The sequence below is a fragment of the Pelmatolapia mariae genome, linkage group LG10_11 (assembly GCF_036321145.2).
Source record: "Pelmatolapia mariae isolate MD_Pm_ZW linkage group LG10_11, Pm_UMD_F_2, whole genome shotgun sequence".
Lineage (NCBI taxonomy): Eukaryota > Metazoa > Chordata > Actinopteri > Cichliformes > Cichlidae > Pelmatolapia > Pelmatolapia mariae.
The window spans coordinates 47424416-47449841 of NC_086236.1; the positions used below are offsets into that span (position 1 = coordinate 47424416).

At 40.5% G+C, this 25426-nt stretch overlaps 1 protein-coding gene across 2 annotated transcripts in view; it reads right to left on the bottom strand.

Moving 5' to 3' along the window:
• The window catches only part of LOC134635775 (CUB and sushi domain-containing protein 3-like), a 222914-nt gene that overhangs the window by 18371 nt on the left and 179117 nt on the right, over positions 1 to 25426 (bottom strand). For both annotated transcript variants that reach the window (XM_063485315.1, XM_063485314.1), the window contains exons 57-60: positions 21155 to 21337; positions 18203 to 18379; positions 8145 to 8327; positions 3272 to 3445 (exon numbers count right to left, since the gene is read on the bottom strand). In XM_063485315.1, the coding sequence (XP_063341385.1) occupies positions 3272 to 3445; positions 8145 to 8327; positions 18203 to 18379; positions 21155 to 21337 (717 nt within the window). The remainder of the gene's footprint in view (positions 1 to 3271; positions 3446 to 8144; positions 8328 to 18202; positions 18380 to 21154; positions 21338 to 25426) is intronic.

Here is a 25426-nt window from a genome sequence, read left to right on the forward strand (position 1 = left end):
CAGCAAGCAAAGATGCAAATACGGTTCCAGATCTGAAAAATGATTCTTGTCACTTCAAAAAAGGCATTGTAAGACTCTGTATGCAGATGGCACTTTGGAGGGTTGACAATACAGGCCAACCAGGTGACATGCACATCAGTCATGAGCTTTAGGCTGCACGGAAATAATGTACTGTTTTATGGATATATAAGAGAAATGGCCCCAGGCCAAACCAAGCTCAGCATATTTAATGTGCCTGTGTGTTCATGTGTATGTATGTGTGTGTTGATGGAAGACTGAGAGAGACTAGTCAAAGTTTTTCTCACTCTCTTTCAGCCACACTCTTTCCTTGATGAATTATCAATGCTTAAAGGTAATCAGTATGCAGAGGCCACATTCAAAGTTGCATCCCTGCAGACGCATGAACTAGCATTCTCAAACATTGAATTTAGGAGATTCATATGTGTTGTTATAGAAAGCAGGGCCATGCATCTTAATCCTGTCTGGCTAAAGAAAGTTCAACTATTAAGAAAAGACTTGCTTTGCTGATTCATTGCACCTCCTGGAGTTTTGCTGAACTGTATTTCAAGAGAAAGTGCTGAGTTGAAGTTGATAAATTGCAGTTATATATATATTTTTTTAAACAGACAGCAGTGCAGCCATGCTGTATGTATACTAAACTGCTAGGCAGTATATGTAAAATGATTTCATACCATACAAAATATAACAAACTTATCAGGTCTGATTTGCAGCAAATCTGTATGATGTAGCTAAAAGGAATTTGATGATTCGTCCCGCTGACTTTATGATTCTGTTGGGAAATCTCCTCAGTAAAGATGGTAACTTAAGAAAATATTTAAGATTATCTTTATAGTTGCAGCTAATGCACAGATACAAAAATACTGCAGGCATATGGGCATTCACAGCTTGCCAGTGAAAATGGAGAGCGTCCCAGTAATAATGGCCAGTACCATAAACAAACTTTGACCACAGAAGAATTTACCTCTAATGACTTCTCAACTGATAATGACCACCAGCAGAGACTGCTGTAGATAGTGCATTGTTGTCACTTTAAAGCACAGATAATAGCCTTTTCTACACCAAATATGATCAGCATTTTTTCCCCTTTGTCTTCCCGTTTTAATGACTCGTTTATTTTCCTTGGTAAACCTCAGTGATTTATCATATACTTGTTCCTACCGCGAGTAATGTAGCAGGAGAGCCAAGTTCTCCACAGAAGTTGGTTATTGGTCACACTCGGTGATATTTATAGTGCATTCCTCTCAATTTGTGTCAATTTAGCACAATCACTAAAGCATGAATTCTGCGTTATGAGTGATAGGGCTATTAAATATAATTACCAATTCAAAAACAATTCTCTGCCCAGATACACTTAACAGTATCATGGAACATAAAGGTTACTCACTCACGTTGCTGCAGGAGGTTGTTTTGGGGTAGCTGATGTGGAAAAATGATTGTAGTGTGCTGAGGGATGACTCTGCTCACCATAATTGGAGTAGACAACTTCCAGACATTAATCAAGTGGAACCTTATCCATTTTACGAACAGGCAACATGTTTTACTCTTAGCAGGCGAACAAAGATACAAGCGTACCTCAATACAACACGCATTTGGTTACTCAGCTTTGCTAGAGCACTATCAGGGCATGGCACACAAATATGGTTGTTTTCAGTTAAGCAGGGTATAAATCAGAAAGCAGTGCGCATACTGACTTACAGTAAATGACTGCTATGTGGCCACTGAGTACAGCAAATGGCTACAAGCGGTACTATGCTTCTAGTAGCGTGGCCACAAACACGAGCAGTCTGTCAGCTGCATTTCAGAGGCTAAGTACCCAAATGGGCCCGCGTTCGCCTGACTGAAGATGGCCACAAGCAATGAACTCTGTCATCAGCATCAATTACAAGAGAGCACAGCAGCAAATGCAGTATTTTGAAATGGGCTCGGGGGGGGGGGGGGGGGGGGGGGGGGGGCTTTATAGGTTCAGTCTGTTGTGATCCAACATGTGATAATGAAATACTACAAACATCCCAATTTTCCTCTAATTCAAAACCTTGCCAAAGTAACTCTATACACAATAAAACGCTATACCTAATAGAAAATCGAGTATCTGACGGCAGAGATTTCTTGCACACGAGGGCTGCAATATTTAATTTGCACGATGCAAAATTCAGCACTTCACTCAGCACGAAAGGACTGCCTATATTCAGCAGTTAAAGTGGCGATACTTCAAACAAAACAGCGGCACTTGAAGGGTTTGAGCATGATTATTTTTAGTGGCTTTTGTTTTATTCTACTTAGTCCTGACTGATATTCAGAGAGAAGCAAATGCATGTAAGTACTCTAGCCTTCTTGATATTTCATTTCTGTCTGACTGATACAACGCAAGAATGATTCAGATGACAGCGAGACACTCTTGAGCAGTCATGCATCCCAGAGGTTATTATTATGCTTGCAAAGATGATTCCGAGAAAGGTCTTAATGTAGTAAGACGCACCCGACACTCCACTTGTGGCTGCGCTCGGATCATCATCATCTTCATCGTTAACATTGTAGCTTTGTTACTTAGGCTAGAGGTCAATTCACTTTTCATTTAATCAAAATCCAAATAAGAGCTTCATTTTCACGTGCTAATGATGAAATATTTATTTACGTCTTCAGAAACGGGCAGGATCTAACGTCCAACTCCTCCTCTTTGTATTTCTCCAGCCTTCATTTAAGAAAGACGGGGTTTTTTTTAAATTTACTTTAAGTGGTTTAAGGGTTAAGTATGATTGAATGCTTACAAAAAAGACCCTGATGTTGTAACTTAGGAGATCAGATATAATCTCTGTTCTGCATCTCTGCCAGACTGTCTCATTTCATTTTTATGATCCTTAAGCAAAATTCCTTGACTTTAATTAACTTGAAGTAACCTTTTAAAGCAGCAAAAGTGGTGTATACGGGATTTTGCCTTGGAGGGCACAACTTAAAACTAATGCATATAACAAAATTATATGCAGGTATAGAGCTGTCTGGAAACTCAAATACATGTAACAAAAGGATGCAAGACTTTTTTTAAGAGTCAAAAATTTCATATGCCTGATAATGGTTAAAAATGGGCAAAAACAGAAAAAGTCCAATTAAGCTCACTGTTGGAATCACCGAGTTTCTGACAGTTTCAGAAATGTCACCTGGTTTATTTCAGTCTAAACATAGAGAGACTTCCTGTACATTACAATCATCATGAAGGTACTGTGGGCATGAAGGAACGTAGGAAATGATGACTCACGCAAGCACTGAGGCAAGTCTCCGCTCCATGTCCCGTTCCCTGTGCAGGTTAGCACAGCAGGAAAAGACAGCTCATAGCCGGGTAAACAGGTGTAACTCACGCTGGTTCCCCACTCCAGGACTGAGCCCTCAAGGAGGCCGTTGGGGATGGATGGGGGTGTAGGACAGGTGACCACTGTAGGGACAGAGTGGATACGCAGGTCACAGACGCAACAGAGTAAATTCAAAGCACAAATCAAGTTTGAGTCAAGGCAGTGCTTAAAAGAGGGCAAGACTCAAATTTCAAATCTCAGCAAAACCACCAGAACTACAAAATAGGAACTAGTTCACCTTCCCATTCTGACACTCTCTGATTTTAGGGGGAGAATCGATGATTAGTGTGTACCCCCACCCTCTGCAATAGTTGAGGGTCTAAAGCAAACTTGAAGTAGTTAGAGTTATAGATAGAATTTAGTCTTTGATAGTTTACTGGAATCATGTATGGCTCATTCTCTGACATATTCTGAATATTTGCTGGAGGAAGATATTTTGCAAACAAAGACTCTCAGCTAAAATATAACTTACAACAAGAAAATGTTGTAATTTTGAAAATATTGGGTTAAGTAGCCTTGGATGCCAGCAGGAGAGGTCAAACAAAACCTTGAGGAAAGATTGTTTCTTTCTTCTACCTTACAGCGAAGGTGAGTTACATTCAGCAACCAAAATGGCTGCTGAGTGTAACTCAAGGAGAACAGACAAACAATAACTACTGTGATTTATCTGTATTTACAAGACTATGGCTACACAGCTATAGAATCTTACATTTCAAATTGAAATATTGCTAAATAATAAATGCACTGAGGTTAAGATGGTGTAAGATGGATGGACCTTTTTTTTAAAAAAACAAAACAAAAACGAAAAACCAAGTCAGGTTAAAACTGGTCAATGTAGTGACCAAATCCCCATTACACCAAAAGCATCAAATTAAAAGCAGCAGAAGTGGCACTAATTCACCATTCTGCATAGTGTGGATTACAGCTGAAAATGAGGTCTTTAGCTCAGAGAAATAGTCTGTGTTTTGACTGTGAGCGATTTCTGTTTGGAGAATACAGAATAATTTCTGTGCAAAATGAGGGGGACATCTTGCGTCTGTGTAAGCCGTAAACTTTCAGCTCAACAAATGTAATAAATGAATGCATAATAAAGCTCAGAGTTTGTTCTGACACACTTGGAGATGAACCCATGGGGACGCAGATGGGATATGGGTTTTAGAGATGTGAATAAATTAGTGCTGTTGCTTTATACCACTGCTATCCTCCCTCAGCACCCATCATTACCCCCAAGTCTTTTTCTCCCTTCTTTCTTTTTGGCATTCTTGTGTTTGGTTAAACACTTGAACAAACATCTGCAAACTGAAGTCGAGCCTTATTCGAGTCTTTCAACTGTGGCAAGTTCAGGTGATTAGTTTATATTTAAAATACATGCGTGCCTTTAATTCTCTTCATCTTATTTTCACAATTCAAAAATCAAAAAGTTGTGACAATTATCCAAGTTATGACATGAGAGTGAAGCGGGGATAGAAGGCAGGCACATGACGGACAACTTCCTTGCCTCGTTAGCGCAACTTTTCATTCTCTGCACAACAAATTACAGTAAATGTGGAGCAAGCCACTGTGGGATATTCACACATCCTCTCAAAGGTGGAACTGTCTTTTGTTCTCAGTTGGCAGCAGATCCAAAATGATTTCCATATGGACATTTTGCAGCAGCATATACAGTATATATGAAGTGTGCTATAATCAGAACAGTATTTAGGCCACGGTGAACAGAGAATAAAAATAAGAGCAAAAACCTTCTCGTGCTTCAATCTGTTTTTTAATGTTTTGTTTGTTAACTTAATTTTGTTTCTCAAGGAGAAACAGGTTCACTTAAAATTGTTTCCCTTTGAAGTTAATGAATCAGTAAAGAGTGCCTTCAGTTTGGGATTTCCAAGTTGTTGCTCTGGGAAAAAAAGGGGCACTTCATTCTGAATTATCTCACTAAAATGCCTAGCTGGAGGCTGTAAAGTAGAAAGTAGGTTTGCGTGTGTATTTCAGTGATCTTACGGTATATCTGTGTAAAAGACACGAAAAAAAAGGGGGGGGGGGGGTTATAGAAAATGTATGAGTCCACGTGTGCAAGTAGGCAATTTACACAGATTAGAAGAGTAGGTCTTCTAATCCTGTAAGCACTGCATCTGAAATTACTTGCTTTAAAAAAAGCAGAGAGTGTCCCCATTTTCCTAAGTAGTTCTAAGCAGCATTAGTGCCTCTTAGCTGAACATGCCAAACCCGGGATTCAAACTGAATCCTTGCCGGGCAAGGCTTAGGATGCGTCATCACACACAAACGCTGTGGCTAAAACTGATGCTCATACACTAAGTGCAAATTTATGCCCAGGCTTGGCACATGCAAAACCTCTTTGTCTCTTTTAGTCTCAATTTTTCTCCTCTTGGCTTTCCTCTCACTTTTTTTCTCTCCTCCCCCTCCCTTTCTTGGAATACTAACTCAGTTTCCTGTGGCACAATCATCCGAAATCTATGACAAGATGACAGATGCCAGGTGTGACAACTTTAAAACAGCTCACCTTGAGTGAACTGCAAGCACCTTCAACTTAAACCCAATCGTGAAAAATGAACAACAAAAAAACAAAACAAAAAAACTTGCACTAAAATAGGCATTGTTTTTAGTTTCACATGAAAGAAAAGAAAACATATTTTTCCAGTCCTTTTCTGAGATGTCCCACTGCGTAGGCTGTCAGGGAGAGTGATGATAAAAAAACCTATGATTACTAGTGTGCTTTTCTATTGCTTGCCCTAGATAGTCTTAGAAAGAGACCAAAGGACAGGAAGAGCACAGCAACAGGGGGAAAACAAAGCTTAAAACTTCTCTACTCCTTCTTTATACCCCATCCACACCGAGGAATGGAAAATTAATGTTGAGCACCCACTTAGTAATCAAAGTCCTCTCTCTTGCCTTTCTTTTATTCATTTATCCCATGAGAGAAATAAGTGCTATCGGAAAAGCGAAGGCAGTGGAGAGACAGAGGCAGAGGCAGGAGGGACCTTGTGGCTCACTGACTAATGCATACAGGTCAGTGGGAGCTGACAGCATTCAGGCAGTGGCAGTGCTGGGAGAAAACGTGAGTGTGCAAGCATCTGTGTCTACGTATGCATGAGAGAGACACTTCTGTAATTGAATGCCCCCGTGTGATTGTATTCAGGCACAGCGGTGTGTGAGCGAGTGTGATGAGGAGGCCTAAGCTCTGGGGTTTTGCTCCTTTCCACGCCACCCCCATTAAGCGTAGCAGGATCGGGGGCCGAGTGGCTGAGTGGCTGCGGTAGCTGTCAAGGATTAGCGCTCAGAGGTTAGCAATGTCACACACTTTTAATATACACACATGGGGGTTATACACTTGCACATATACACCCATGCCCTCTGTCTTCTTTTCTCTCCCAGTTTAAACAGCTGTGGGGACCATCAATTCAACCAACAGCTTCACTGTACAATACCACAGAACACTGCATGTTAATATTGAATAGCACTAATAAAATATTACAATTACTGTCAGACTGAATTTTGTAATTTTGTAATCTTCAAGACAAGTTTGAGAAGATTAGTAGGGCAAGAAGTAGCTTGGCTTAAACAGCAACTTATGACCTCATCTATCTTTGGATTCCCCCCCCCCCCCCCCCCCCCCCCCCCCAAAAAAAAGTCTTATATATGGGTTACAAGTAGAAACACAAAAAACAAACTCAAAGCAGCCATTAGACAGGAAGCAAAAATAATCAGGCTCTGCGTATTTGCTGAATTTGTGTGTTTCTGATTTTCTTAAACACCCAGCAGGTTCGTATGTTTGAACCTCTCACAACCTGCCTATTTCATTTCATTTGTCCTTTCGTCTACCTCAAGAGGCCCGCTTCACTGTAACTGAGAGAGCAGCCTGGGAACAGTTCCTTAGCAACAATGAGCCCCTATTAGCCTTGTGGGCTCTTCCCCTTCCTGGTGTACTCTTGAGCTGTTCGCTGCACAAGTTAATCTTCCCTGCAATACTTACTTTTGAGTGTCAAGCGCAGAAATGCTAATCTATGCCTCCACTCAGGCGTCATAAATCACGGAGTGATGTATCGCTGATGGGCGTACAACAGCTAAGTCCTCTTCCTGGATTTTCCAACTTTGATGTTAATCATAGAGTAGAATGGGCACAAACTTCAGGGAGAGGACACCAGTGATTAACTGTTGGGGTACAATTAGAGGTATCCTTGTGGTGATGGAGAGGACTTATTAGCCATCCATCACCAGGTGTCAGAGAACTTTTAGCATTGGCTCTTTGCATTACGTAATGCAAAGAGCCAATGGGGGATGAAATCATCATAGATAGAGATATATAGATTTTTTGTGTTTTTTTGTTTTTTTTTTAATCCAGCTGAGAATGTGGCCATAGGCAGTGAAGCATAAAAAATAGCAAGATTTTTGCATTAAATGGGTGATATTTTGAGAAACACATTAAAAATGGCTTTATTTCTATGTGTGCGCTTGTGGATGTGTACGTTTCAAATATATGCACCTTATTATGCAAATAGGTTTATGTCTTTCAGTGTCATTGCCATTTGCATTATCAGTGCGCTTAAGTGAGGAGTATATGGCAGTATCTGACTACACAGGAAGCCTGTGTCACCTTTCTTGCTAATCTCATTAGATCTCTGGATGTAAGCATATACTTTAGATTGTGCGTGACAGTGTGCTGGCATGCCAAGGTTGTTACAACGCTGTCTGATGGTTATCAAGGTTGACCGTCCACCGCAGCAAGTCTTTGATACAGTGTAGGAGAAATGCGTATCTGTGGGAGGTACTTGCCTTGACATGCTGGCATGGTTCCACTCCACGTCCCATTGCTGGTGCAGGTCCTGGTGAAAGTGTTGTCCCCTCCCACCATCACATACCCCAGTTGGCACATGAACGTCACATTCTGGCCCACTGTGGTGTCGTCGCCAAACCTGAGTCCATTTGCTGGGATACCTGGATCGCCACAGGTGATCACTGCCATTGGTAGTAAAAAATAAGCGTTGCATCAGAAATCATCCTAAATGGTGTGGAGTGAACTTCAACATGAAACATAAAGCATAAAGAAGAGCCTGCTTTTCCCTCAACATTTCTATTTTTAGTCTTCCCTTGTATCATTAATCATTGGTTCTTTTCCTAATCTTGCATTGTTTATTTGTGCCACTGCGACATCACTGTGTACTTCATCATGGTTAGGATTAATCTTTTCAGGTTTAATAATGATACAGCGGTCATACTAATATTTTATCAAATGACTGAAATATCTGTGACATTTACAGCTGTGCATGATGATCATTGCTGCACCTCGGCCCATAATTCATACCCAAGACAGTGACAAGAACAGGAGATGTCTGCACAAAAAACACAAAAAAAACTTAACGCCGCGTGTTTGCCACCAGCTAGTCGGTAATTATATGTTCGTGACTGGTAAATATTAATTGGTTCTGAGTATTCTTTCACTCGTATGAATCAAATAGTTCTGTGCAGCCGTGAATTGCCAGAAGCAACGCTGGTTCAACTTAAGTATGACTGATCAGGGTATTGCCTTTTGCGTGATTTGGCAGGTCTGTAATGAGCTGTTGGACATGAGAGAGTAGCAATTTATTCACCTCTGAGGGACATTTATCTGTAAAAAATTACTGGAAAAACTAGCTTGGCTGCAGTTTTACAGATACGTAAAAGTACTTTTCTTCTATGTTGTTTGTATTTCAGCTGGTCTTTGTAATCGACGAGGCTACCAGTGTGGCTTCTGGATCTGAATAGTGAAGCCAGTGAACACTTTGAATCTGCTTTCTTTCTAATGGAAAACATGGGGTGACTTATCTATCCCAAAGGAAAAAGACAGCACTGTTCTCTTGAACTATGACCCCAGTAAACACTTCCCTGGAGTGTTTTTGGTCATAATTATAGTTTTAAGTCACATTTCATACAACATTTATTTTGTAAAATATTTTCCCATTTGCAATCAAAAAGGAAGGTTAAACAGGTTAGGTATCTGAACTGGCCAACACTGTGAATGAAAAGTTGTGTACCAATTCCCTCGGTTTCTGCATCCAGCTCTTTACTTGTTGCATTCTGCTACAAAATATCAAGATAGTGGAAGTCAGAATCCCCACCTTTGGGCTTTAAGAGTCAGCTTCACAAGCCAAAAGGTGCCTACATCCACCATTTATGTAAAGTCTATGTTTGTAACAAAAGTTGCTTACTTGGACTTTTCAGAAAACTGAGATTCAGTTTATTTCATTACAATCATTAAGTTCTTAAAAAGAAACTTTCTTAAAAAAACTTCTGTTGGATTTCTAAAATCCATCTCATATGGCATGTCCTGAATGGGAGCTGAGAGCAGAATATAGTGACATGGGGTTTTTAATGATACTTTTAGATACACTGAGGTTTTAGTCTGAATGTAATAATTTTGTAACTGAAAGCAACATACAAGCAGTTTCTCAAATGACTTCTAAAAGCCCACGTGACAAATAAATGATGGGTGGACCATAATAAAGTAACAATGAATCATCATTTTATAAAGCAGCTTTTTTAGATGCTGTCTAAGGAACACAGTATTTGTCGGCCTCTTAAGTATTCGAGGCATTAACATAACTAAAAATGATTTCCAGGCATCTGACATAATGTTATGTGAAAATAAGGAATAGCTACATTGCCAGTTTGTTGTGCACATGACATAAGACTAAGTGACACCTACATTGTCATAATACTACTAACAGTAATCGTAATGTTTACTTGCACTTCTCCATTCTAGATTACACCACTCTAGTTATATAATTTGTCTAAATCAGCAGAGGAACTAATAAAAATAATAATAATGTTTTTTGTGCAGTCTCTTCTTTTCATATGCCTACTCTTGGCTTCTTTTCATGGCACAATTTCTCCAAAGTAAACAGATGGCTGAGTGTTGGCCCAGTATGTTGTCAGGTCTTAACCCAGTGCTACCGCTGATGAAATTATAGTTGCCAGCCTTTATTTGATTGCTTTTTCATAGCCCTCGTTTCATCTCGGAGGCTCTAATTTGTGCATACTTATTACAAAATCTTTCCTGACTTGTTCACCTTAATGTAAGAAGTCAGTTTGATGCATATGGCTGTCACTGCTAACGCCTCCTCCCTTAAATTAATTTCTGTTTGTTTATTGTTGGTTTCTGCCAAGGAATTCAACACTTGGAGATGTTTTTCCTTGCCGGGTAAAACCAACTTTGTATTCTGACAGAGCACATGGGAAAAGCTGGATTCTTCATTTTACGAGATTTGAAACTGATGTCACTATGTGATGAATCTAGTCTCATTTATTTTGAAAATTAACATAAAACCACAACAGCACCCTTTATGCTTGTTTGGCATGTATAGTCATTTGTTGTGTGCCTTTTCTATTAACTGAAGCAATGCCGTACTACATCCTTCTTACAGATTCCTGCCCCAAATATCATAATCTGACAAAGAATAAACTGCAGTGGAGCTGGTACTGATACATTTGATGTTTAATGTGCAGTTGTCATAATATTCCTCACCCAAAGTGGTTCTGTGGCTCTGCACACAGTAACTTACTACTTAGAAATATTAAACTTGTTATCAACTTCCAGTCTAAGTCAGATAATGTAAACCATGTTTCGAATTCTAAGAATTTAGCCCTATGATATTTGACTACTCACGTAATAATGTAGTAATTACACTACAAGGACAAGCTTCTCTGTGGTGCATTGTGGAGGAAAGATAACATCTGGGGCTCACCAAAGCATGTAAGGTTCATTTTCTGGTAATATTGACTGTCTGAACAAAAATTTGCCTGTGTGATATTTGACAGGAAATGTGAAAATACTCAACTTCAGATAGGCTTACACCAGCCATTCCCAAAGTCAAGAGTGCTGCTGCTTTTATTTATTAAATAAAGTTTAGTATTTATCAGTAAGATTTATCATCCTCTCGCAATTAATGTCAAATAAATGAATAGTTATTAGTTAGATATTTACTATTTAATATACTTTAACATACATGCTGCAGATACAGCCACTGAAAACTGGCGCTTTCAACCAGAGGCCAGCCGGCTGACTGTTAACTCACAGCGAGCTCTCAGCTGAATGTCAGAAGCTAGGCATCCACCCTTTCTTCTCCTGGGGAGCGTCTACTTTCCACTATAAACATGCCCCTTTACTCAACTGCAGAGGGTGTGTAACTTATCAGCTGTTTGGGCTGCATTTTTGGGGGGTTGGTTCAGGAAAATACAAAGAAAATGATAGTTTTTGTACCAGTTTTCTGTAAATGCCTGCTGTCAGTGATTCCTGGAATACTGTTTATATGTGTTAAAATCACAGACGGCCTACAGTGGATATTTGGCCAGAGTTTGGAAGTCATTGGCCTTCTGAGGGGGGGGGTCAGAGAGCTGTTTGAACGATCACCTTATTGTGACAAAGGAATCCGCTGTCTGTAAAAGTTACCCTTAAAATTACTGCAACGATTTATCAGAGATGCGCAGAGCACGGAAGGATAGTTAAAAAAAATGCAGGTGGTTCACGCCAGGCAATTTACTGCATAACATATTTTTACAAGTTCTTTTTTTCAAAGAGTGTATTTATTTATCATCAGGATCCAGACGATTCTTTTCCATAAATTTTGAGTGGTTTTTCTCTACATTCAGGTTGAGGGCTCACATGATGATGATGATCTTTGATCGCACAATCACAAGAAACAATATAGAAAATGTATAAAATAGGTATCAGCTGTTGATAATCTCCTGATTGCATAGTTGATAAAAAAAAATCATATCCTATGGGGGCAGAGTGCTGTTTCTATAGTCGCTCATTAAGACCAAGTTGAACAACAATAACTGTTACTTCTTTGCTACCTGTCAGCATATGGAGTTTTCCCTATAACTAAATAAATAAATGCTGCCTGTTGGACATTTATTTGCAGGACATGTACCAGTTGTTGGACTTGGAGTGTCCCATTCAGAGCACAAAAATTTTAAACTAGAGTATTAAAATAAATCGCAAAGGTGATAGACCAAGATTAGCAGCAGACAACTTGAGAAAGCATGCATATGCTATCACTGTTAATTCATTTGGAAAGCGTAACTGGCGAGAATTACCAATAGTTTTAAGCACTGTGCCAAATCTTTGTGGTTCACTCCTACACTCAGTGTTTCACTGACCTCATTAATTATCAAAAATATTCAGAAAAAAGTGCCAAATATTTCTGGCAGAAATACACACACTTATACATATTGTTGCGCAATCGCAGTGAGTTCAAATTTCAATTTTGCATTTTGTATAAGACCATTAGCAGTGCAATGAAATAATCATTTTATGCTTTCATGTTCAGAAACACAAGTCAGCAATAATCTGTCCAGCTTGTTCGGTGTACACAACCCATATTTTATTTGCTGCAAACATACATCTATATCAATATTTTATAGAAAGGCTGATAGTGTCAAAATTAAAGAATCCCTGAACAAATTTTAACGGTATAAATCAGGCATGTCCAAAGTCCGGCCAATTGGCCCGCGGTCCAGTTTTAATTGGCCCGCAAGTAATTTTATAAATTGAATAAAATATGGCCCGCACTTCAACTTTTGCTTGAGTGTATTGCACTTCTTAGTTTTAACACCAGGGGGAGCTGCTGTTGATCAAGGCAGTTGCTCCACCAAAAAGGACAATCACAGAAGAAGTGTACCCGCAAGTTACTAAACATGGCAGAACCAAAGAAGCGAAAGGTACAAAGTGAATGCAGAAAATTTCAGACAAGGTGGGAGAGTGAATATTTCTTCAAAGAATTCAAGGGGACGTGTATCTGTTTGATCTGCACTGAAACTGTGGCAGTTATGAAAGAGTTATTATGAAACCAAACATCAGGCCTATGCATCCTACACTGGTGCTGAGCGAGAGCAGAAAGTAAAGCAAATGCTAGCTCTCCTGCGAGGTCAGCAACAGTATTTTTTTTCGTGCTCAAATTGTCCAGGAAAAGGCTCCAATAGCAGCTATGAGGTCGCCCAACTCATCGCAAGACATGGCAAGCCTTTTTCAGATGGAGACCTCATAAAACACGGCCTCGTTAAAGTCACCGAAATAACGTGCCCGGAAAAAGTGCAGGACTTCAACAACGTCAGCATGTCCAGAAATCCAGTTGTGCGACGCATTGAAGACTCGTCAGCCAACATTAAACTGCAGCTGTCTGATAAAGCTGTGCTTTTGATTTTTACTCCATCGCATGTGATGAGAGCGCTGATGCCACAGACACCGCACAGCTGCTAATTTCTTTGCGGGGAGTGGACGAGAGCACGAGCACTTTAGGTGAGTAAAAATGTATTCCACAGTACCCGTGTGTTAACGTGCAGGTACACGTGCTTCAAATATCAATAATGCGCATCGATTCTGTCACTAGCCTGCTTTTGCGCACCGCTTTCTTATATGCGTTTTTCTTGTTAACACACAGAGTACACACCGCTGTGCGCAGCGCACGCACACGCAAAGTCAGCTGATCGCATCTGATGCAGATCTGCTCCTTGGTCAAGTGACATTTGTCCGGATTTTTGCCACGAGTGGCGATCAGCACCGCAGCTGGATGGCCCGATTTACATACCCAGCGCAGCTGATACTCACCAGAATAATTCACTAAAATTATATGGACTCCTGTTATTAAGTCCAGTTCAGTCTGTTAATGGTGATAATCGTTTCAAACGAACGTTAATAGATGTTTTGCTAAGCCTAATAACTTAAATAACAAACTTGAAATTTACCCGTCCCATTTTCCCCTTTATTGTTTTTTCTCTGTACAGTAAATCTTCTGTCTAAGAAGAAATCTGAGGCTGCTGTTCTGAGAATGAGCTACCAAAGCTTTTTCTGAATAAATCAATAAAGATCCATTTATGGAAAACTGTGATGAAGGCAGTTTTGTCTTTAATTATATTCAACAATATAACACATTTGACCACTTTTAAGTGATTTTTAATACAGTAAAGTTAAGGTTATATACCTAATTTCTAGTAAGTGGCCCAGCCCCTCCTATATTTTTATGTATGTGGCCCTCAGCGAAAAAAGTTTGGACACCCCTGGTATAAATAAATAGCGCAACAAGCCTCTAAAGGAATGCGCCTCCACACTGCTCCCCCTGGTGGTTACACAAGACATTACCACTGGTTTTCCTAAATACTACTTAGGGGTAGGGATGGGTATCATTTAGGTTTTATCCGATTCCGGTGCCAAACCGGTACTTTTGAAACGGTGCCGGTGCTTAAACGGTGCTCGAACCGGTGCTTAAAGAATGAAGAACACAAACTTTGTCCAAAAACCTCTCATGTTCAGCTGTTTTTTGTAAAAAGATAACAATGTTAGCCTTTTCTGCAGCTATAGGGCATATATGGTATCACTCTTGGCTGGAAGAAGTGCTTAAACAATTGAAAAAACACAAACTTTGTCCAAAAACCTCTCATGTTTAGCTGTTTTCCACTTTTTCTTTGGTCATTTTAGCCTTTTTGGCCAGGGTGAAGGGAGTATCTGCCATCAAACAAGAAGACAGCCGCATGTAACTACGACGGTGTTTGCTAGTTCACCTTACATGTATTAATTTAATAACGTGGTTAGCCTACTCAAGGGAAAATTACACACGAACAACATTAAGCTGCTCGCCCAGAGAAGAACGGCGGCTTCTGCCATCATCATCCGTCATCATTTCTACTACACTGGCAGGGCTAGGGCCAGGACTCTCCTCTTCGGGTTCTTGGGGGATGTTGTTAACTCGGTGCATTTCTCGGCTTTTAAAAAAATGCAATGCATCGCCAGGTTCGTCGTCAGATTCGAGGTGTTACCTCCTTTGCACAGTATCACAGTATCACCTTAAAGCACTTGTTGCAGGCTGCTGAGTTTGCATCTTTTCCTGTGAAGTACAGCCAGACTTTTTCGCCTTGGGCATTTTTAATCTGTAGCTCTGCTCTAAAAGAACGTACATACCTGTGCCCGCCTACTATCCTTGCAAAGGTAAAATGACTGGCTAGAATCCAAAGTGTATGACATCTCAGTAAAAAAAAAAGCACCGAAATAAAGCATCAATGTGCGCTGCTTTTCGGTCTGGTTACTACCGATTATGTCAGAACCGGTGCCATAATGGCACCCATCCCTACAGGGGCATTACTACTCATGGTTGCATCATCCACGTCACAGGCGGGAGATATCATTACAAGCACCCATCACCCGGCAATCGGCCAGGATTCCACCAGGCGCCCATCACAATACCCGTCACTGACGAGGTGGCCATTATAAGTGGCTGTATCTGTACGAGTGAGTATTTATCTATCTGCACTGTTACTGAATCACAATAACTCAAAGAACAGAGACAGTTTGACATCTTCAAGATAAAAAGTCATAGACAAAGAATAATAAATAAAACCTGTTTTTTCCATGTTATTCTACAAGTTTTAAAACTTCAGGCAACAAAAACAAGAAAGCCTGGCTTTCACATGCTGCGTCACATATGCTTATGGTCTGGATTGTACCTGGGCTTCTGAATCTGTACTAAGATTATGCACAGTATATATGAATGTTCACTGCATATTTTGTGTTGACACATTTTATATGCAGTTCATTTGAAGCCACCAAAATTACACATTATCTTCAATTAAGCATGGCACATCTCTTCAAACCCATGTCAGAAGCAGCTGGCATAAATCAAGGACAGCTCATAAAGATTTTAGCTGGTGTCAAGTGACCATCTTGTGAGGAGGTGGAAAAGTCATCTTTCCAGAAGAAAGGCGCAGAAAGAAAGAGAGGAAAAAATGTGTGTATACAGTTGTAAATGTTTAATTATGCATGTCTATCTATGGGAAGTGAAAACTCAAGTTAAGCAAGCACAGTGCACAACAGCTGCAGGCTACCGACTTCAACAATTTAACTTAACTATGCAGCTTCTTTCAGTGCACTTACTTGCTAAGAAAACAGACTGCTGTGAGAAATTAAGTCAATAAGCTGCTTCCAGTAAATCTTCATTAACATTTTTTTCTTGCTTCTTGAAAGTTTAATATTGTTTTCTGTACTGTGACATACTTTGGGAACGTTAGTAACATATACTCATATTCTACGAGGAGGATAGGCTGAGATGGAAGCAGGTGATACACTGTGGTGACCCCTAAAGGGAGCAGCCAAAAGAAGAAGTAATAGAAGAAGAACGAGAAGTGACACATGATGCTATATCATTGATTTTCTTTTTCTAAAGCAATGTGAGTCGACCAATTACTTAGTATATTTTAGCTACTTAGGAAAAAAGAACTCCAATTTGAAGAAACAGATCACTTCAGAAATGCCTTCATGTACAGTAATCCCTCTGCACCACTTGGGGAATCCAATAGTACACTTAAACTGACAGAGAAACGCACTGACAAGAGAAGCGAAAATATGATGATAGCAGAGAAATCAACTGAATTAGAGTGTATTAAACGGCAAATATTCTCACTTTAAAAAAAATCCCTGTTCACCATTTATTTGACAAAGTGCTTTTATGGTTTTAGTTCACAATTCACTGAGCAACTCTCTTTCCTTAATACACTTCATCTCATTTGCTAATTTCTGAACATGCTCTATAAATTTCATGTATCATCCGCTAAGAGTTTCTGGGGAGAAAAAAATAAAGTTCAAACTTTTCTCTCTCCCCTTGAGAGTGTTGTGTGACTTTGATCTGGTAACCTACATGATCGATTACCCATGAACCGTGAAAATGATTGCCTCCTTAATGAAGGCACAGTGAGCCAATCCTGGCATCCTAAGTGTTGATGTCCCTGAATTGACCACTAAACTTTAATGTGAAGTGATAGTACAAAAGAGAACAAGTTTGGGGATGAGCACGCTTCAAAGTGGGAAAAAGAGCCAAGAAAGCTCCTCTGCTGTACTGCATGTTTGATCATTATTATTCAAACCCATTTTTTTCCCAGTCGTTCGCTCTCTTCACTCCTTCCCTGTGCATATCTCTCCAGAGACCCATTTCAATTCAGAATTGAAAATTACGTCCATACCATTTATCTTTTTCTTGTCATTCAATAACAAGCAAAAAGAATAAGGAAGAGAGAATATGGGGACTTTCAGAGAGAAGAACAATGTGTAGTTTTGTTTCAAAGTCATCCTGATGCAAACTGAATATAGATTGGAATACTTCTTAATTACTCTGAGGCTCATTTGCCAAGATCCAGACAATAAAAACTGCCTGACATCTTTGATGCTTCACTGGGAGAACAGGCTCAAAGAGATTTGTCTTATTTGATATCATATATTTCAGCACCGCTGCCAGTGCACGTGATTTCAGATGAAAGAGGGCACAACATCACGTTCAATGTCCATCGTGTTCAACTTGATCATACATTATACAAAGAACGAGACTGGCTGCTGATTCAATCTGCTATGCTAACAGTACATTCGCTGTGCGTTATTGTGCTGATCATCCTTTTCCACATTCAATTTGTGTTTACCCATCACACCCAGAGGAGTGCCTAATCATTCTTGTCCTATTTTCTAACTTTTTCTTTGTGTGCGCGTGTGTTCTAGTTCTTGAGTAACAAATTCAACGACTGCCAGACGTAAGTGTGACTGAACTAAATCTGATTAACGGAGCAACACTGAAATCCCTAAGATGTGTGTTCCCTGTTCACCGTAGTGACAGAATCTGGACTATGCCTGACCACATCTTATTGATCAGACACCGATCACGGCATAGCCTTTAACAGTGACTACTGACACAGCTGCTCTTCTTCTCATTTTATAATGATAATGTGAACGCTGTGCAGCGGAGCGGCCTTTTAAAGAAATTCACCATGACTACGAGACACAACTACATCCTCCTTTCATGTGTCTGTGCGTGCAAACTCACTTGTGCAGTTTGGAGCTGTGCCAGACCATGTGCCATTTGCCAGACACTGGCGTGTAGGCGAACCAGTGAGGAAATATCCTTCCATACACGAATATACGATAGAGTGGGAGAAGGTTGTGCCATCCAAACGGGCAATACGACCGTGAGCCGGGGTACCTGGATTCCCACACTGTACCGCTGCAATACAGGGGAGAAAAGACAGGATGTGAAGGTCAGAGGTGTAAAATAGTAATGGATTTTCTATTTTCCATATCAGTGGGTTAGAAGCCCCGAAGGTGGCTTCAAGATGACTTCTGAAGGTCCCGAGGGGATTAAATAGCTGTGAAAGGACATATTCACGCACTATACTGTGAATATAAATATTTATTTATGGAATAATTGCTGTTTTGCCTTTGACCTGCTGTATGTTTGCAGTTTCTTGACTTGTGTCTGATTAACTCTCAGGTGGAACAGTCTGCAAAGGGCAGACTGAAATCCTCGCCTTGTGTTCCTCATTATGTCTTTGTGCCTCCCATTACGGGACGTAAGAAAGCACTGCTGCTTGTTTTTTTGTTTTTTTTAGAGAAGCTGTGAAACAACCAGTAAAGAACAACTAATCTATAGAGCTTTATTAAGAGAGGCTAATGAGCAGAACTGATGCAGTGGTACACAAAACCTTATCGCAGTATTGATGAGTCATCAGTAAATAAAGTGCAGTTTGTGTACTGTCAAGTCCCACAGTACATCTATGGTGATGGCAGTGCTGTCTAAAAGCAAGGGGGTAATGTGAACAGTTACAGCTAAGGACTCAGGGCGCACTTATAATGATAATAAAGCTAAAATGTGGCTGAGCAATCCTATGATAAGGAGAAAAAATATTTCCAGTGTGGTAGAAAAGCACCGGGGGATTGGGATTTTTTTTTTTCCCACTCAGGAATCCCTTTCAGTGTTTTCGAAATCTGCCAGCTAATTTTTTTCACTGAAGAGTGGAGAGGACAGTTTGTTTCATGTGTTTTTCTTCTGCTTCAAATCATGTCTAATTACAAAAGTGATCTGCTCTCTCAATCACCTAATTGCCTGGAAAATGTGAAATAGTGATTCTAGTAGGAGACAGACGTGTTGCAAGTGTGGTGGTGATTTCTCAATTAGCATGTGTGCATACGCAGAAACTCACTGAGGTGCAAACGCATCACTCAGCCACATACCAACATACCAACTGCCAGCACGCTCACAGCTCTGTTCTGCAAATGCACACACACACACACATGTGTGCGTGCGCACATGTAGACACATAATGTCTGCATGTACTGTTGTGTGTATTTACCAAAAATCAAGTGCGGCAGCCTCTTTTCTCACCTCTTTTTAGTAATTCAAGATCGACACGATGACAGACACACAAAACAGACCCTCATGGCAACGTGAGATGTATATCATGTTGAATATCCACACTGACTGTTTTTCCGGAGACTGTAAAGGGGTTGTGGATAATGGATGGATGGACTTTAACATGAGACAGGGCTTTAGATCACAAGCAGACAGCACAGAAACACATTCAGGCTCCAGTGAATTCCTGTCCCCCTCCCTGACTCCCGACGGTTGAAGGGATGGTTAAAATAATCTTTAAATCAGGAGTTCAGCTGGGAGATGGACAGATAAAAAGCTAGTGGAAGAGAGACGCTTGGTAATAAAGAGAGGGAGGAAAAGGTTGAACACAAAGTGAGGGAATGAGAGGGAAGAGGGTTAGATGGCAGATAGGGATGAGAAGATGGCTAGACAACGAGATTAAGACCGAGAGAAATCAGAAGAGGAGGGGCCTGTGTTGGCGAAATGAACGCTAGAGAAACGGGGGAAAAGAAAGAAAGTCAGGAGATGGAATGAAAGGCAGAGTAGTTCAGAGGACCGTGCATTTGCTGATTATATTAAAAATGACACTGGCACTCATCCAAGCTGGTGGACAGTAAGCTGAGGAGAGGAGAAGCAGTCAAACATTTGCATCAATATCCGGTTGACCCCTGGGGCTAATTTATGCAAGATGTAGAGCTGGCATTCTGTGAACTAATATCTTCAAAATCCACAATGATTCATTTATCACAATCCAAAAGGAACTTGGCTTTAGGTGTCTAGAATTAATGAATTTTTCGGCTGCAATCTGGAAGCTAGTCACAGCACCATGTGCTGGCAGAAAATACCAGACTGCAGCAGAGAGCTATTTATCCATCTGCTGCAGTGCTGCGTTTGTGAGCTTTTTGTATGTGCTAGAATGCAGCCAATATGTTGCATACATTGTGTGTTTAAGCAAAGGCCACGTCCTGTTTGAAAACTGTGGATACCACAACCGATGCTGACTCTTTATTTTGCACTTGCACAATGCTTAAAGAGGCTTTACAGCAATTTGCATTATACTTTTAGAAACTTTGAAAGACTTCTGAAGTTCTTTTCTAACTTTAAGCTTCAGGCCTTCCCATAATGCAACCATTGATTTTTAAATCGTAAGCCCAAGGGTTATTTCACGTCTTTTTTGGTAAAATGAGTTGTATATTAAAACTTGAGACTCTCTCCAAAGAGACAATCCTTTTCATCAGCTGATTACTGCTTCCTGCAACAACCAAACCCAACTTTATGTGGTGGAGTGCCCCTTTAACATGAAACAGAGGTTCAAGAACTTTGTCTGGATAACCCTACAGTATAATCCAAATAAGGTTTAAAACGGATAAAGTCTGATCGCTGAAAAAAGAAAAGCCCTTCAAACCAGATATCTGGTAATATTCAGTGCTGCATGTACATTTCTACCAGAAAGAAAAGAAACTATCGGGATTCAGTACGTGGCCTCATGGAACCACGCAGCTCTCTCTGTATCTGTAGGAGCTTAAATGTGTGCCTTTGTGTAAAGAAATATTTGTGTGTTAGCTCTCAGTTTGACTCCAGTGTGTTTCATACATAACATCAAAGAGATATTTTAAAGGTTTCTCTTACGCTTGCAGAACGGCTGTTTGCCAGACCAGGTCCCATTGGGGAAGCAGATCCTCTCTGCTGAGCCATACAGTGTATGTCCCACTGCGCAGGTAAAGCGCACTTTGCTGCGCACTTTGAAGTTCCCTGCCTCCCTGCTGGCATGGGCAGGTGTGCCTGGATCCCCACAGGTGCCCGTCAAGTCACCTGCAATGAGAGATAAAACAGACATTGAGCAATGAAAACAAGACGGCGAAGATGCCATCCACCTCACGGTCTGTGTGTACGTTCTCAGACGGATCCTTTTAAGTTTGTACGGCAGTGAATTGCAACACAATGTTCCTGTCTGCCAGACAGAAGACAATACAAAGAGGGCTTTGAGTCAAACTGGATAACGCCTGAGTCTTCCAGGAACCAGTCGTAAAACATACAATGCACCGATGAGCAGTTGTCACCATGCCAACAGCCTGGAGGACCAATACTTCTCATAGTTTTGACACCAGGAGCTTTCTGTCCATAAAATCAGCAGAGCTAGCATTAAAAGGCAACCAGCTGTGGCTATGAGAAATGATGAATACAGTTTGACCTCTAGAGATAAATGCTTTTTCATTATCTTGAATTATACCTTCTGTCTTTTGTTCTGTGGAAGAACATACAGTACTTTCAGTGTCACCACCTCACACCACCTATCATGCATGTCTGTGAATTAAATCATAAAAAAGTTGCTGTCTCTCTTACTAATTCCCTTTATGTTTCCATTAGTCTTGTCTCTGTCGGCTGAAAGAAATAGGACGTGTTCTCTTTCTAAGCCATCGGAAATGAGAGAGAGATGACAGGTATGGAATCAGGGCAGTGACATCACTGCTGAAGATTTTACGTTGCGATGAATAGCAAGCCTAGCTGAGTGGTGCGTTTTTCAGGATGGAGTCTTTGGTGGGGTAGTTTTGTATTCACTAGAGACATCCATCAGACCAAAGGAAAGAAGCACATAACACTAACTGCCACTTCTATTGTTGCTGCTGCTCCATTCTCTCACAGAAAGGAGTTGAAGATAGAAAAAAATGTCAAATGTTTGGCTTCAGAGGAATAATAGAAACAGAGAGATACAGATTTATAGAAACACAGACTTTTAAATTGATAGAAGGATAGATGGACAGATAGATGATCTCTCTGACAGATTTATATTTATTGGCTTTAAGATTCCTTGAGCTGTGCACACACCCCGTGCATCACTGCCTGCTTGATTGCAGCTGTTCTCCATTTACACAGCAGCAAACAGCTGCAGTAATACTGGACTTGTTGACAAAGCCTCGCTGCACAAACACAAAGCTCATATCTTCTACACACATCCCACTGCTCAAATGTGCACAAACTGCATTTGTCAGGTCAAGGGCCCACGGCTGGAGAAGATAAGTTTGTGTTTGGCCATGAATGTGTATGTCATTCCATATATATGTGTGCCATTAGAGCATACATGTGACGTGTGAGTGCTTGTACTTGTTCTCATCTCTGCGTGCAAGTTCAGAATATGCATACATATCGCGCATGCCAGTGTCGTGCATATGTGTCTCTATGTGTGTGTGGGTGTGTATATATGGCTCACAGCAGCTGTCGGTACTTCATTAGTCTCCTCTGGTTAGGTGAGGCAGGCTGACTCGGCATGCACTGTGACAGCTATAATCTTACTAATTGGGATGGTGGTGGATTTGGTTTGAATCGGGAGTTAATGTCCGTTCACCAGGCTCCCTTTGTGGGGAAATAATAAGGCCTTCAACTCAGCCATGCAACAGACTAGGACAAAAGGGGAATGGATTGGCAAGAGGTTTTAAGACCCATCGTACTAATTAACAAGAGAGGGCAGATGAGAGCGGAAGGATAGATGCATAGACGGGGCGCATGGATGAGAACCGCTGCTGACGCTGGGCTGGACTTCTGATTAATTTATAGTTATACTTATTTTGTCGCTACTGGCGATGAATACTCTCTGAGAATGATAATGTGGCATTTCCATAGCACTGATAAAGCTATCTCTAGACAATGTAGCAACCTTTCTGTAAACAAATATGGCCATCAACAAAGCAGGAGCTTAGAGTAAAAGGATGAGACATCATGCAGGGACTTGGGGGAAAAAAAAAAGAGAGCGAGAGAAACATTTAAACACAGATTAACATTTTCTAGATAGATAACATTGTTGTAGTAATTCTGACAATTCTTTAGGCTGATGTGCCAGTTAAAACTAGGTGCTAAAGTGTACACTTGCACTGATTTAAAACTCTGCAGGCATTTGGTGTTTCGCAACTTCACTTCCTGTAGGCAACAACCGAGCTCCAGCTGTGTTGTGGTTCCTGTTTCTGCTACAGCTGGAACAGATGTTTACTGCCAGGTCTAAATTCATCAAGCCTCCTAATGATGAGCTAGTGATCTACAATGGTACATTCTTCCCATTATAAGCTGCAGTTTTCATAGTTAATTAGGAGCTCTGCTGCAGTTACATATAATACTATGTGACAACATGATGGAACGAAGCCTTCCCGATCTGTATCAACATAATCCGAGTTCTGAGTGTCACAGTTTCCTGCTCGAGTCTGTATTTAGATACTGCACCTATAGCCTATAGTTCTGCTTGTCAGTCCACATTAGGGATTCATTAGAGATATGAAGGTTTCATCTGTTCTTTTTCTGGGCCTGAGTGACTGCACTGCATACATCTGTCAGAGTGAAAAAAACAGAAATAATGGCAGAATTCTATAAAAAATTATACATAAAGTTTAAAAGTATGCACACATCCAACTGTTTAGTTTAAAAGTTTAAAGATTTCTTGAAACTTAACAAGCTTGTCAAACTTATCCTCTTAGTTTGTGTTAGTGATGTAAATTTACACATGTCAGGAATGTCTCTTGCAGCCACTTTTATATTCAGTATTTCATATTCCAGCTGCAGCTGTAATCAGTTAAACAGTTTTACAATGTATGGGTGAGTGGAGGCCCTTTGCTAAGACCCGAAAAATAGTGGTTAGCACCGACGGCTCACAGCAAAAAGGTTCCTGGTTTAAGGCCAGACTGGGGCCTTACCGTGTGAAGTTTGTTTGTTTGTTTGTTTGTCCTTTCTGTGCCTGTGTGGGTTTCCTCCAATTACTCTGGCTACCTTCCACAGTCCAGACACATGTCAGATTATTTGGTGATTCTAAATTCACAATGGGTGTCAATGTGAGTGCAGATGCTCCTCTGTCTCTATCTTTAATTCTGTGACCTGCCCACCCATGATGTGGAAGAAAATGGATGGATGGGTCTGAAATTTCAATAAATGTCTTGAAACTTATCAATGCTAAAGATAATTAGCTTTTTGTTAGTGATCTTATAAAATGTGTCCAAAGAATATACAAGGAGACCTGTAGGTGCAGACCTGGGGATTTCTGTGTAGAGTTTGCACGTGTGGATGTCCTCCAGGTACTCTAACTTCCTCCCACAGTGTCAGTCCAAAGACATGTCAGGTTAATTGGCGATTCTAAATTGTATACCTCATATCCATGAACAAAGTGCTTAAACTGTATAGGATAAAGCATTGTACGGATGTTGCTAAAATGTGGACTAAAGTCTAGGTTACACCTATTTGTGGACACAGAGACAGACAGAGACCCAACAGGTGAGTAGTCAATGCAGCACCTGGGTGCATGTGTAGATGATGCATTGTAATGTAAATTCTCTGCAGATGAGTTCATGCAGGCACCAAAACAGGCAGCCACACAGACCATCATGTGGTGATGACATTTATGCCAAATTTACTTAACAGTTAAAACCAACGCCTTTAAAGGGGTCCAAGAAAAAGCCTTCGAATGGCAAGTTTATATGTTTAAGTGACGCAAAGATTGAGTTGCCTGGCCTCAATAACCACAGTTATGTAAGGAGGATTATAGGTGAGTCATTCAACACCAAGAACACACCACCACCTGCTAAGCAAAGAGGCAGAAGCATCATGCCCTGTGGCTATTTTCCTTCCAGTGTAACTGGTGCAGTACTATGCCAAAGCCTTGAGCCATTTCTCTTTTCTTAATATTTTGCTTCTGAGGAACCAGATTTTCTTATATTTTTTTAAAGTGGTGTTGAATAGTAGCTCTCCATGTTTTCTGAAAATATTTCAAAGGTTTTCTTTTTAACTGCACAAATAAGTTCCCAGAGATTATTCAAGATCATTTTTGATCACAAATGTATTTGGTTTGAAAGAAGTACCCCTTTACGTTTAAGCAGCATCTGCTATATTAATACAAAATGTGTTTCAGCACAAAGTTATTTAATCTGC